We start from the raw sequence: 14,126 nt of genomic DNA on the forward strand, positions 1-14,126 counted from the left end.
TTAACATTTCTCAATGTGCCTCAATCTCACCTATCTCATCACTGATCCCTAACCCACATCCTGCCTCTGGCCTGGGACACCCTCCCACCTCAAATCTGAGAGACAATTACTCTCCCTGTCTTCAAAGACTTATTGAAGGCATATCTCCTCTAAGAGACCTTCCCAGACTAAGCCCCACTTTTCCTCATCTCCCACTTCCTTCTGCATCACCCTGCCTTGCTCTCTTTGCTCTTCCCCCATCCCAGCCCCACAGCACTTATGTATATATCTGTAGTTTTATTTATTTGCATTGATGTCTGTTTCCCCAGTAAGTGCTCAATAAATATGATTGATTGACTGATGCTATGAAGAGAAAACTCTTGGGCCAGAATGACGTCTTGAATACAGACTATTTCTGCAAACAAGATTGTTCCACCTGAAGGAATTATAGATAATAATAATGTTGGTATTTGTTAAGCGCTTACTATGTGCAGAGCACTGTTCTAAGCGCTGGGGGAGACACAGGGGAATCAGGTTGTCCCACGTGGAGCTCACAGTCTTAATCCCCATTTTACAGATGAGGGAACTGAGGCACAGAGAAGTTAAGTGACTCGCCCACAGTCACACAGCTGACAAGTGGCAGAGCTGGGATTCGAACTCATGAGCCCTGACTCCAAAGCCTGTGCTCTTTCCACTGCGCCACGCTGCTTCATAGATGGCTAGTGGCAGTCCATGTTTCCCCACTCCTCAAGAATGTTCACTGCACTTTCCATCAAACAAAAACTCCTTACCACCAGCTTTAAAGCACTCAATCATCTTGTACCCTCCTACCTCACTTTGTTGAACTCCTACAGCAACCCAGCCTGCCAATTTTGCTCTATTAATGCCAACCTACCCTCTGTATCTCGATCTAGTCTATCACACTGCTGACCTCTCACCCACATCTTTCCTCTGGACTGAAATACCCTCCCCTCTTCATATCTGACAGATAATTACTCTCCCTACCTTCAAAACCTGATTGAAAATAAGTCTTTCTCCAAGAGGCCTTCCCTGACTAAGCCCTTATTACCTCTTCTCCTATTTCCTTCTGCATCACCCTTATTTGCTCACTTTCTTAGTTGCCCCACATCCCCATAGCACTTAAGCTTGCTGTTATCCTTTCCCCTAATCTCTCTCTGATGCATCACCTATGCACATCGTGTGCAGAGCACGATGAGGTTCTTGAAGGAGGACAATTGGGAAGATGTGGAAGGGAAAGTACTTTAGGACAAAAAAGAAAGAGGTGAATTGGCTAGACCTATCTTCTCTAATCCTATTCTCCTTAAGGACAACACAGCCAATCAAGGTAAGAATTTACATACTTTATGGGCTAAAACTGGCACCAGAAATTCTAATGCTGAACTAGAATCATCAAAAAGAGAAAAGGGAGTAAGGGCAGTCAGTGGCTTATCACTCAGCTGAAGAGTCAGAGGCAAAGGAGGAACACAGAATAGTTCTTGGAACATTCCAAGGAAGCCATTTAGGGTGTTCTTAGGGAGAGATTACATGTCATCAGTAATCGTAAAGATGTTCTGGGTTACTTCCTTTTCTTCCATCCTCTCACATTTGCACCTCTCTGCATCAATTCCAGGATTTCAGCTGTAGCCAGGATGAGAAGGAAAAGAAAACATCGAGATAGGCAGAGAACTGGATCAAAGATATTTGGTCAAAGCCAGTGACCCAATCTCCCTCATATTTTCCCTCCTGAACTGTCCCATCCTTTTCGGTTGGACTATATAGACTGAACCAAATGTGTTGACCATCCATGTCTCTATCTTCTTTGAGTTTTAAATTTCAAACAGAGGAATCCCTATTCCCAGTTCATAGGGGATTTGGAAGTAAAGAAGTTACTTCAAAATTTTCTCCAAGTAAGATGTAAATTCTATTCCCGAAGGAGCTTCAGAGGAAGTTGACAGTCTACTCTGAGAGGTCCTGTCAATCTAGGCCATATCGTGAGCTCCTGGCTTGAAAGTCTGGTATTCTACATCTCTACCAGTTATCTCTTCTTTTTGAAAACTTCAGCATCCAATGGGTGTTTCTGTCAAATGCTAATAAGTTCAAAGGCTAAACTAAATTACTGCAAGGTAGTGAATTCAACTACCTATGGTAGTCCATTCTTAAGAGATCGGAACTAGACATTTTTCGTCACCTCGTTCTACAGTCTCACATACCTCCAGAGACATTTTTGATATGTTTTCCTATTTTCTACATATGCAAAAGCAAGACTGGGGAGGGCTTCCTGAAATATTCTGGAACAAGAGATTTCTCCCACTAAGATTCCTGACTCCAGGAAGCTACTGCAGAAAATAAGGAATTGATGACAGTACCAATCCATCCTTTAACCTGGGGGATAAAATAGGGTGTCCCATAGGACAGGCAATGTTCGAAAGGCAGAAGTCCCATGGAGTGTGGCTAGTTCTCTCTCCCTGTTATACCGGAAAACAAATCTTTCTGTCTGATGGAAAATGCATGGGAAACCTGGAGGTTCTTGAGGAGTGGAGAAACATGGATTGAACATTTTTCTAGAAAAATGATTCAGGCAGCAGAGTGAAGTACGGATCGGATTAGGAGAGAGGGAAGCAGAGAGGTCATCAAAGAGTCTGATACAGTAATCAAAGCATGATAGGATAAGTGCTTGGATTAATGGGGTAGCAGTTTGGACGGAGAGGATTTTAGTGATGCTGTGAAGATGTTTGTAGATAGAGAGGAGTGTCTTGTGGGAACTTGGACTGCAGGTATGTGGCCACAATTCTCTGCTTGAAGCAGAGGCTACCTCCTTACTCCCACTTTCCCCAAACAAGTGACCCAAGAAGCTTTGTTGACAAGCTGCCCTTGCAACTTCCCTGCTTGAAACCGGCAAAAAGATATAGGATAGGAAAGAACACATACAGTTATCTCTATTTTACAGACTAATAAAAGATGAGCCTTGTATTTGTGCATAAAGATACTTGAAAAATTATCTCAGGAAGAGCTATAGGGACCTTTAAGTCTATCCAAGTCTATTTTTCTTTAAAGCCTCTATTTCCAAATACATAATTTCCAGCCAAAGAAAGTACACAGTAAAAAATGTCATAATTTGACCAAAATGTTTGCTAAAAGAAAGAGAACAGAACCATATTCTGATTCTGGCTCTTCCAGGGAACAAACGCCGAAACAATTACCTTCACGATAGGAATGACCCAACGTAACCTAAGAGCTTTCACCCTGGACTCCTTCTTCTACTCTCCCTCTTCATAGCTCAGGCCTCTGGTTATCAAGCTAGAAAGTCATAGCTTATTTTTAGTATTAGTGCATCTTGGGAAGATATTAATTTCTAAGACCAGTCCACTAAAATCCAATTTGGCATCTATCATCCAACCTCTCCCACATAATAAGCAATTCCCTTTCCTTTTCTGCTCCGAAGCTTCTCTCGAAAACTTGAGTAGTCTGTACACAGTCAATGCTATTTACTGAATGCTTACTTTGTGGAGAGCTGTACGTTCCCAGAAGCCCAGTTTTGTTGAATTCTTGCCCTTGAACCTGTACTTTGAAAGGTTCCAGCTTCAGCCATGATCACTCTTTCCCACTGTGTCATATAGAGCTGTAGGCACCGTTATATTCTCTTAATTTAATGTTTTTCAGTTCTTCTGGAGGAAATGAAATAAATACGTACTAAATCCATGAAGAGGAAGGTTTCATTAAGGTCTTTAAGAAACTTGTGAATCTTGCAAAAAATAATTTTCAAACCAGTGTCGAGTTCACTTTGTGCAGACTCAGTCACTGAGCACCCACTGAGGACTAAGAACTTTACTGGATGATGGAGAAAGCTGTGAAGAAAAAAGACTATGGAATCCTTCCTGAAAGGAGGAGTCACATTCTAATTAGGATGACAAGAAAACACGAACACCCCAAATGCGATGGAACTAATAAATTCAATATTTATGCCCTTTTACACTGGGAATAAGAAGCTGACTGAAGACATAAGCTATCTGAGTAAGCACAGTGGCATCTCTGAAAACTAAACCAGTTGGTGCCAGTTTTGTTAAGATATTTTGTGTGTTTTGCTATCCATTACTACCCCCATCCATACTTAAACCTATCTGGGAATCAATCAAGTCGATTTGTCGATCACTGTGTGCAGAGAACTACATTAAATGCTTAGGAGAGTACAAATAACAGATTTGGTAGACACGCTCCCTGCATGCAACAAGCTTACAATCTAGAGGGGGAGACACATATTAATATAAATAAATTTTGGATCGATACATAAGGGCTGTGGGGCTGAGGAAGGGATGAATAAAGGGTGAAAACCTAAGTACAAGGGTGACGCAGAAGGGAATGGGTGAAGAGGAAATAAGGGCTTTAGTCGAGGAAGGCCTCCTGGAGGAGATGTGCTTTTAATAAGATTTTCATCACCTGGGAATCCATATGAACAGAGAGATCCAGATGTTATTAATCCCAAGGGGAGCAACATTTCAGCTTTATTGTACCAGCACTTCCAGAGCCAGGAGCAAAGTATTCTGCCCAGCTAATGCTGTGCTAGGCAGAGAAAGGAATCTGGACTCATAGAGAGGATGGGAGCATTCTTTTAGCTGAGATCCCATTTTAAGAGAGCTTGGCTTTACTGTGTTTTATAGAAGCACTTCATTAAAGCTTTACCATTCATTTTATCAGCTTAAATAGTGTTTTGTAAAACAAAGCAGTCAGTGATTCTTTTCAATATTAGCTTTGATTTTATTGGCATGTCACTGATTCTCCCAAACACTATACAAAAAAAGAAAAATAGTCTTTGTTTATCGTACATTTTGAAAGACTGCCAGCAGGTGCTTTCTAGTTTTCACCATTGTAAAAGACAAGCCAACAACTTGATTCAGATTTAGGCAATACTTTATGGAATTTCAACATTTAAAAAATTCCTTTAGAGAAGCTTTCAAAAGGCAATCCTTGTACGCTTCCTTGTATGCTTCCCCTCTCAGCAGAAAAGGCAATATCTCTGATTACAAAAATCCTAGGCACAGAACAAGTAAAGAAAGGTCCCTGAACAGTAAGTTTCCTCACAGAGCCCTTTAGGAATATTTCATCTCAGTTCTAGAAGGGTCCCAAGGTCCTTTAAAGCTTTAAATTCCCACTACTAACACTCCTGAAAGTAAATGTGAAGGTGGAGAATGATTAAGAGAACGTTTGTTAATTAGGATCAATTGTGATGATGAATTTTTGGAGACAGACATTTGTGCCAGACTCACTCATTTTCACCGTTCAGTTATAATGATTTTCATTCATTAAAATCCAGTTGCAGATCTAAGCTGAAATACTTTGGGAAGACCTTTAAATGACATACTAGAAGAATCTTAAACATAGTTAAGCGAAACATCACTGGGAGAGATTTCATATTAGGAGAATTCATATGCTTCCAGATTTATGTGCAGGAAGGGTTTTTTTGGTATAAAAAATCACCTCGGCATGACAGTCATGCTTTCTATATAACCAAAAGTGGTTCCATTCAATCATTACATTAAAACAACAAAACTGCAGTGAAAAATGTGCTACTGCAGCAGCTAGAATAATGCCAGTGTTAACACTACAGTGCAATTAATAATTCAATACAATTCCTCTGGAATAAATCAATGCATTATAATCAATCTTTAAACCTGTGATTTTAGAATATTTGTCATTTTAAACTTATAAGAAAATTGTGTTGAAAATTAGAGCACAAGAGAATTTTCAGTTTTATTTAGAGTTGCTAAACAAAATTCAGACCTGACTCTTTGCAACCTAAAAGGAGCAAATAATTCATTTCAAAGCCAAGGTTCCTTTGATTTTTATGTGTGTGTGTGTGTGTGTGTGTGTGTGTGTGTAACAGTCCTCTAATGCTATGGTAAATGAAGTTGTAGAAGTGTTTTAAACATTCCTGTTTGGGTTTGTAAAGAGGATCGAAGTAATTTGAAGTACTGTTAAAATTGCACAGTAACACACAGAATCTCTTTTTGAGGTTTAATTTGTCCAGCAGTGAATTGTAAATGATGTGTGCAATGCAAATTGCAGGTGTTTTCTTATTTATGACTCACATAAACTCTTCTTTGCAGCTTGCAAGTGAAATTTATATTCAGTTCGACATGGAAATATTTTTTTCTCATACAAATGGCCTTTAAAATTGTTCTAGTGTCTCCATTTTCCACTATTGATTGGTGGAATGATTTCTATTTTGGTTAAAGGGCAATCCGAGAACAATAATGTTTCAATTTGCAAGGCAATACTCCCTTATTAAGCTGATAGAACTCCACTAGCTGGATAAGATCCGTGAATCTGGTGTGACCGTCATCCAGAGTATGAAACATTTCGCCTTCATCTTCCAGCTGCAAGGAAAAAAAAAATCCCAATAAATAGCAACACATTTTGGTTGTCATATAGCCAAAAAACTTACTTGTAAGATTGAGCTGTGTTTTTCATCTGTTTAACTTCATGTATATCATTTTCATACTTTTGGGAGACTATGAAACCGGAGTGTGGTGACATCTTGGTTTCAAGCTCTGGACCAAACTGAAAATGTACAAGGCTGTTGTGTAGTGTATTGTACTTTCTCTACAGCTGTAAGACCCAGATCCCACACTGGTGCCATACCAGGCTCCTGGAGCAGTTCCAACAGCATTATCTATGGGCTACATTAAATACCAGATGGTAAAACAAGGTCACGAAAGAAGATCTGGAACACAGTTAAGTCTTCTAGCACTGAGGTAACACTCATTTAACACAGCTATGCTGGGACATGCAAAGAGACTGAGCCACAACCACCCAAACAATACCCAAACAACTGCTCTAAGGCTCGATGAAATTTGGGAAGTTAAAAGGAAGGGGGGCTGAGGAAATCTTCTAAGAACGAAGTAAAACAAAGTTTACACGGTGCTGCATTCCAGCTGAAAATTAGGAGTCAACCGTTGAGGACAGACCGGTATGGTCCACAGCTATCAAGAAATAGATGGCTCTTTTCAAGCAAAACCTTTGTAAGAGAAACAAAGAGGCAATAGGGAAAATAGTGCCAGCCACGGTAAATGTTAAGTATTACAACAGAAGGGACAAGCTTTTTGTGTGCACAATATGTGTCAGCCTCACACCCACACATACTCATGGGTAAATTTCACTCAGTGATTTTTTTTTTCAAATACAAAGGACAACTACATATATATACTATGAATAAATTATTTCAATAACATTTGAGCAAAAACTAAACTTCCAATTTAGAGGAGCAGAATCTAGAAACAAGGAGCTTGTTTTCTAATTTTAGCATGACAGGTACACACAAAGGAAGGAATATATAGTTTAGTACCTCCTGGACAATGATGTGACTTTTCTCTTAGGTATTGTTTGGAAGAGATTAGAAAACAGGACTAAGGAGTTTGTGTCACCATTTTAATACTGTTACTATCTTCCTTAGGTGTAACCAAGGGACTACAAGATTTTGATTAAGATGTTCACTCATAGAAAGTAGGTTCCTATTAAAAATGATCTTTGTACTTCACCAGACTCATTTAGTACATTAAAAATGAATACTCCCATAATTTGCATCACTAAATTGATTCTGTAGCAATGGAATATTGTACTAATGGATTATCCTTAGAACGTCTTTTTTTTTTTTTGGCACTGGAACAGTCTGGCATTACACAGTTGATACTCACCAGCAATATTGATTGCTTAATGAAGGAAGTAGATGGGCAATTTATAGGCCTTAGATAATTCTGCCCAGCGAAAAATCCAAGGGTGGTAGAAGTAATGAACATCGCAAGGCTAAATGATTTTCTACTACAACATCAGTCCACAAACTTCATTCCTTTAATGCCAACTAAACTCAATTTTGTCTACTTTACCATGACTCCTTACCCACGCCCTCCCTCTGATCTGAAACATCCTCCCCTCTATATACAACAAAACCCCACCACTCTCTTCACCTTTCAAAGCCTCCTAAAAAAAGTATGTCTCCTTCAAGAGGTCTTCCCTAACTAAGCTTTCATTTTCCCAACTCCTCGGCTTCTGTCTCACCATGAAACTTGGATTTGTACCCTTTAAGCAACTGATATTCACCCCACCCTCAGCCCCACAGCACTTATGGAAATATCTGGAATTTCTTTTAATGTCTGGGTTCCCCTCTAGATCGTAAGCTCCTTTTGGGTAGGGAACATGTCAACCAACTCTGTTGCACTGTTCTCTCCTAAGTGTTTAGTACAGTGCTCTGCACACAGCAAGCACTCAGTGAAGACCATTCATTGATGGATTTTAATCTGATAAATTTTACCTCCTCTGTGAGTGAAAAATGATAATAATAATTCTAAGAAGAAGAAGAATAAGAAGAAAAAGAAGAATGAAGATAATAATAATGGTACTGTGGTATTTATTAGGTGCTTGCTATGTGCCTCCATAAGCTTTGGGTAGAAACAAGATAATCAGGATGGACACAGTCCATGTCCCAGATAGGATAGTCCCAGTCCCAAGGAAGAGAAGGAGAACAGTTACGGAATCCCCATTTTACGGGTGAGGAAATGGAGGCATTGAGAAGTTAAATGACTTGTCCAAGGACAAACTCCAGACAAGTGGCAGAGCCACTGTCCTGTTGAGGGCACTAAAATGTTTGCTGTCTTTATATTTGTTCCATTTCAACTCACCCTTCAACAACTACGTGGGTATCCTACTACTGCCCATTCTCCTTATATGTTCCGCTTAGGGAAACTGGATCGGGAAGAGCAACTGAGTGTGTCGCAGAACCCTGATGTGGGAATCGTGCTTGTGAAATTGGCTCTCAATAGACACTGAGGAAACTGCCTAAGTTTCCAAAGTAGGTCCAAATCTCACGGCTACACAGCGGGTTGGATATTAATACCACTTTGCAGAACTTCAGTTAGGTTTTGGCTCGAAAGCTTGGCTGCCCCATCGTTGCCCCACTAGCTGGCAAAATTTCAACATTCACACTGATCTTGATTTGGCTTTAGACCTCCTAATGACCACATCGGAAACAGAATACTGTTGGAGGGAGCATTTGTCTAATGCAGTAATGGTATTTCTTAAGTTCTTATTATGCAAATGAAAAGTGCGTAATACAAAAGCGAATGGGCCTTTTTATCTTGGACAACTTTATATCAAGGAGGATTATGGGAAGGCATGCGAGATAATCAGTTCAAAAAAAGTCCAGGCTCCACATGAGGCTCAGAGTCTAACTAAATCATTTAATGTAATAGACTGCATCAGCTAATTTTCAAAAGTCTTAATTCTTTCATTTATATTTAATATTCTATGTGACAAACTTTGCTCTAAAACTCATATTCCAGAAATATTAGATTATATTGAACAACAAAAATATTCAAAAGTCACAGTGCACAAAGGTAATTTTCTACTACTATGTAAATGAAAATTACTTACTGGTATAATTTGAAAGTGCTTTATTTTCTGTCCATGGCTCAATGATAATACGAATGTTTTGGGGTTACTTTGGCTATCCCGTACCAAGAAAAGTCTAGAAAGAGAAAGAGAAGGAATTTTCAGTTTTAGCCCATTCTAAAGTTCTTGAAATGCATGGTTGGGAATATTAATACTCGATACAGCATAGATATACTCATACCTAGTCATCAACCTAGTATCTTAGGTAGATTTGGCAGCCCTCTTGTGCTTTTGAATTTAAAAAAAATTAAAATGAACACCACATACTGAGAAATACATCCATCAAAATGGTCTGTTTTGACACTTTCCATTTAAAATTAACACAGTATTCAATCAAAAATTATTCAACATTATGAGGGGCATGCCTTTTTACTGCTCAGACTAAATGTATAGCTAAAGGTATGTGTCCCCAAAACACATTTAAGTACCCTATATAGATACCCACAATCATCAGCCTGGAGTGTACAGATGTAAAATTCCACCTTCTCTCCACAGAGGAAGTCTTGGATATTCTTAGCGCTGGCCTGTCATTTTACCTCCAGGGCAGGTTAGACCCAGGGAAACATTAACCCATCTGAAATTTAAAACTCTGCACACTATAGGTTATTTCTCCCTTTAGTTTTCCAGATGTCCTTTGTGGTTTTGGCTCAGCACTAATGTTGCTCATGACAGCGATGGAAAAAAAAAGGGGCAACTTTTGTAAAAGGGGCAACTGACAATTCAAAAATTATTCTAAATCTATAGAAAATTTAACATATGCTGGTTCATATTTAAACTCTAACAGATAAAACAAATGGATAGTCTGAAATATCAGATTACAAAATAGCCCCATATAAGACCTAGAGAGCATTGTCCTTAGAGGTGAATTTCTATTTGCAAAGCCACGCAAAACCCACCTGCACTTAAACACAGAAAAAAAAAATACAATTAAATTAAAAAGTACCACCTTTGGGAATACCAGACAGATTTTTTTGTTTCATTTTGTTCTATGGCAGGATAACGACATCAAAATTTGAGGCACTCCAATTGTCCAGAAGTACTTTTATAGCATTTGTGTTAGTGAGAGATTCCAGACATTACATCATTGGCAGATATGATAAAAGTAAGCTTTGTTGGTAAATCAAGTTGTAAATCTTTCGTCTTTTTAAGTAGATCATCACCACCATCTAGTGGCCACACTCTCTTTTCAAATTTGTGCTACTAAAAAATAGCTAAGAAGGTACGTCTGAGCTTTACTGTTCTTTTGTGGAACACACATTATATTGGGTTCAGAAAGAAAATTAAGCATCAGAAGTTCATCATTATCGTATTAGTCTTTCATAGAATACAGAAAGTATTTATACTCATCCAGCATAGACTTTAAACATCATATGAAAATAATGTTTCATTAGACATATGTTTACGTATATATGATATTTTTATATACATGTAGAAAAACATAATATATACATAATTGTTCTTCAGGTTCGGGCAACATTATTGACAGTGGTAATTATGGCACAGATTAGGTACTCACTCTGGGCTAAGCTTTATGATAGCTACAAGATTGTGAAATTGGCCAATCTCTGTCCCATAATGAGTTAATAGTCCTTATTATTACATTTACAGATGATGAAACTGAGGCCCAGAGAGGCTAAGTGAATGGCAAGAAGCCATTAATTGGTCAGTGGCAGAGCTGGAACAAAAATCCAGGTCTCCGAACTCCCAGTTCCATGGTGTTTCCACTAAACCACGCTATCTCCTGAAAAAAAATTTTTTAAATCATCTAGATACACAAGTATGGCTAATAAGGCCACAGTGAAACAATCCTCTCCACAATGTGTTCATATAAAGCCTGTGCCTTGCTGGCCCGTTAGCAACCCTGACTGGTGCTGTTTTAGCTTCTTCCTCCTGTTTCTGCTCCAAATCAGTCACGCCATTTCTAATTGATCTACACTAGGGTGATTTTCTTCTTCAACAATTATTTCACATCGTGTGAAGTCTGCTGCTTCATTGTGACTTTAAAGTGTTCCTTTTGTTCTCCCAGTTTACAGGTACTCAATATAGAGCAGCTGTTAGAGCTTACTGCCATCCACTGTGATGGATGATGCACTGGCCTATGATTCAGGACCCCATTAATTGTGATTTTTGTCATGCCACTTGATGTTAAGCATTACAGGTAAATGGTGTTGGATGGAACTGCTCTCGATGTCAGACACGTTCTACGTGGACGGGAACAAGTCATATCGTCACAGAAAAAGCTGACCACGGTCATTGTTTCATGTTAATTAGGTGCTGTCTGAATTTTGATTTTCTACTCTTGCCTCTCTTAGTGAAATGTCCTCCCTAGGTAGCAGAATTCAGGGATACATTTGTACTTTTCTATCTGTCTCTCTCATTACAGTGCAGATTTCTTGTTGGTAGTGTGTGTGTCACTTGCTAGTTTTGTACTCCCAAGAACTTGGTACAGTGTGTGGCACACAAAAGGGTTTCCATGAATGCTATTACTGTACACCAATTAGTTTTATCTCTGTGGTACTAGCAGATATCCTTGGTTGTGGATGTGATTTCCCAATGTGGACTGATGAGTGACTTTTTCTTTAGTCTAACCATTGATCAATAGAGTTTTACTCAACTAAGAAGTGATGTATGTGCATATCTTCTTGGATGTGTATTACTCATCCTCCTCCTCCTCTTCCTCCTGCTATTACTAGCACCACCACTAGCACCACTAGTAATATTGCTACTCCCAAAGAAAAGTTACTTGATGAAGTGATTAAAGGGGTTGGAATTACTGAGTTGGAAGAGCCTTTTTCAAGTTTTGGAATCACATTCTTATCCAGCTTTCAGATTCCTTTTGAGCCTAGCCGCATAGAATAGTTTGAACAAGACCAGACCTAGTCCCGCTCTATTCTTTTGGAAATGGGGAATGGATCAGGAAAGATCCCTTCAATTCTGATGCAGCTAACCATGGAATTATCTTAGGATATTGATAAACTTCTGAGGGCAGCCACGCATTTTTAATAGTGGCTAGTTTCAACGTGCAGATGGTGACAAATATTTTGTAAGGAAAAACGTCTGGAAGCAGTCCTGCTGATATTTTCCATCTGAATCTAACTTGAGGAAAATTATGCCTGCTGTGCCCCACTGTGGTCTGAAGATGCACTGCATTCTGGGACCCCAGACTTAACCACATTCTTTAGTAGCTGGTCCGGGGCTACTTTCAACAAAGGTCTTCTTACTGGCTATGATGAACGGTAAAATCCCATGAGAGTATCTGAAGCCACCATACTCTCCCTTTCTGCTTGAAGGTGGTGAAAATAATGGCATCATTGAAGTTTGGCTGGAATTTCCTCAAGTATTCCAAATGTTGAGGAAGGCCTATGCTGAGGAAAAAAAACCTCTTCTCTCTATAGGTCTTAGCAAGGATACCAGAAATCTAGGAATTTTGCCATTCTTCATTTCATACCTTTAACTTCATTAGTGACTTTATGCCAAGTAGACTGCCACTGTCATATCTTCCCACATTTCCTCTCTTTCTGTCTTTAGAGTGAATAGATCACTCTGGACTGTAAATTCCTTTTGGGCAGGAAATAGTCTGCCAACTCTACTGTATTGTACTCACTCAAGAACCTAATACAGAGCTTGGCACATGATAAGGGCTCAACAGATACCACTGACTGACTGATGTTCATCACCTTCTTCTCCTGGAGTATATCCATATTCCTAAAACACTGCCAGTAATTCAATCCTGAAACTTCTCCCCTACAGATTAAACCATTCTTGCAAAGATTCATTCGCACGGTCACATGAGCAGTGAATTATGCTGCGTGACGAAATCCATCTTCCTATATTTGAAACACTGCTCAAGATTTGTTTTTCTGTTTCTTTTTTACCCTGATAAATGGCAACATTAATCCCGCTATCCTTAGGCAGATTTCTCCACTCAGCACATGTATTTCAGTGACTACTCTGGCTATAATCATGGGGCATATAGGGTAGAGGAGTAAAGAAAAGGGGAATGAGAGGAGCAGGAAAGGATCGTAGCAAATGGACATGAAGTGATACCAAATAACTCTTACAGAGTGGGACTCTATAAGTTCAGTAAATAAGATTTACTTTGCTTACTCATTCTATAATTATTCTATAAGCTTAATGGGTCGTTCTCTAGGAATAGATATCAGGAAAACAGTTGCCCTTTTTATAATCCACTCATTAAGTTCCATATCTACTGGTATTAGAGATATTTGCCATGTCCCCACAGGATGAAAGAAGAGAAGCTGGAAGTAAGAGGAACAGAGGAACTCAAGGCTTAAGAAGATGACTCCAAAACTGGCCTCTCATTGAATTGAGCATTTCTGATATTTTCCCCATGATACAAATGGTTGTGATTATAACTGCATTAAAGGAAGACAGAAAAAACAGAAGAAAAATCTATACACAATCCAGAAAAACAAGCATGAATTGATTTTCCTGGATGTGATCTTAAAATCCCATTTAGATTTGGAAATATATATATTTTAAAAGTTGTCTGATGAAGAGAAATTATAAGAATTAATCTGAGATTTTATAGCTATTTAAATTATGGACCAGTATTTAAAAAATCAGTTTATATGAAAACCAAAAACGTCTTCCTATACTAAATGCCTAGGAAACACAGTGATCCCAAAATTTGGGATTCAATCTTCTTCCTCTAGCATCTTCCCTTTTGACTGCTTGTATTCTCAAAC

The 14,126-nt window shown here is 38.9% G+C and overlaps 1 protein-coding gene across 4 annotated transcripts in view; it reads right to left on the reverse strand.

Annotated features, from left to right (window-relative positions):
* Positions 1–4,707: 4,707 nt before the first annotated feature.
* The window catches only part of GRB14 (growth factor receptor bound protein 14), a 46,455-nt gene continuing 37,036 nt past the window's right edge, over positions 4,708–14,126 (reverse strand). For all 4 annotated transcript variants that reach the window (XM_016228168.3, XM_016228170.3, XM_016228169.3 and 1 more), the window contains 2 exons: positions 9,400–9,493; positions 4,708–6,350 (listed from right to left, as the gene is read on the reverse strand). In XM_016228168.3, coding sequence (XP_016083654.2) covers positions 6,204–6,350; positions 9,400–9,493 — 241 coding nt within the window. In that variant the 3' untranslated portion in view covers positions 4,708–6,203. The remainder of the gene's footprint in view (positions 6,351–9,399; positions 9,494–14,126) is intronic.

The sequence above is a fragment of the Ornithorhynchus anatinus genome, chromosome 9 (assembly GCF_004115215.2).
Source record: "Ornithorhynchus anatinus isolate Pmale09 chromosome 9, mOrnAna1.pri.v4, whole genome shotgun sequence".
NCBI lineage: Eukaryota > Metazoa > Chordata > Mammalia > Monotremata > Ornithorhynchidae > Ornithorhynchus > Ornithorhynchus anatinus.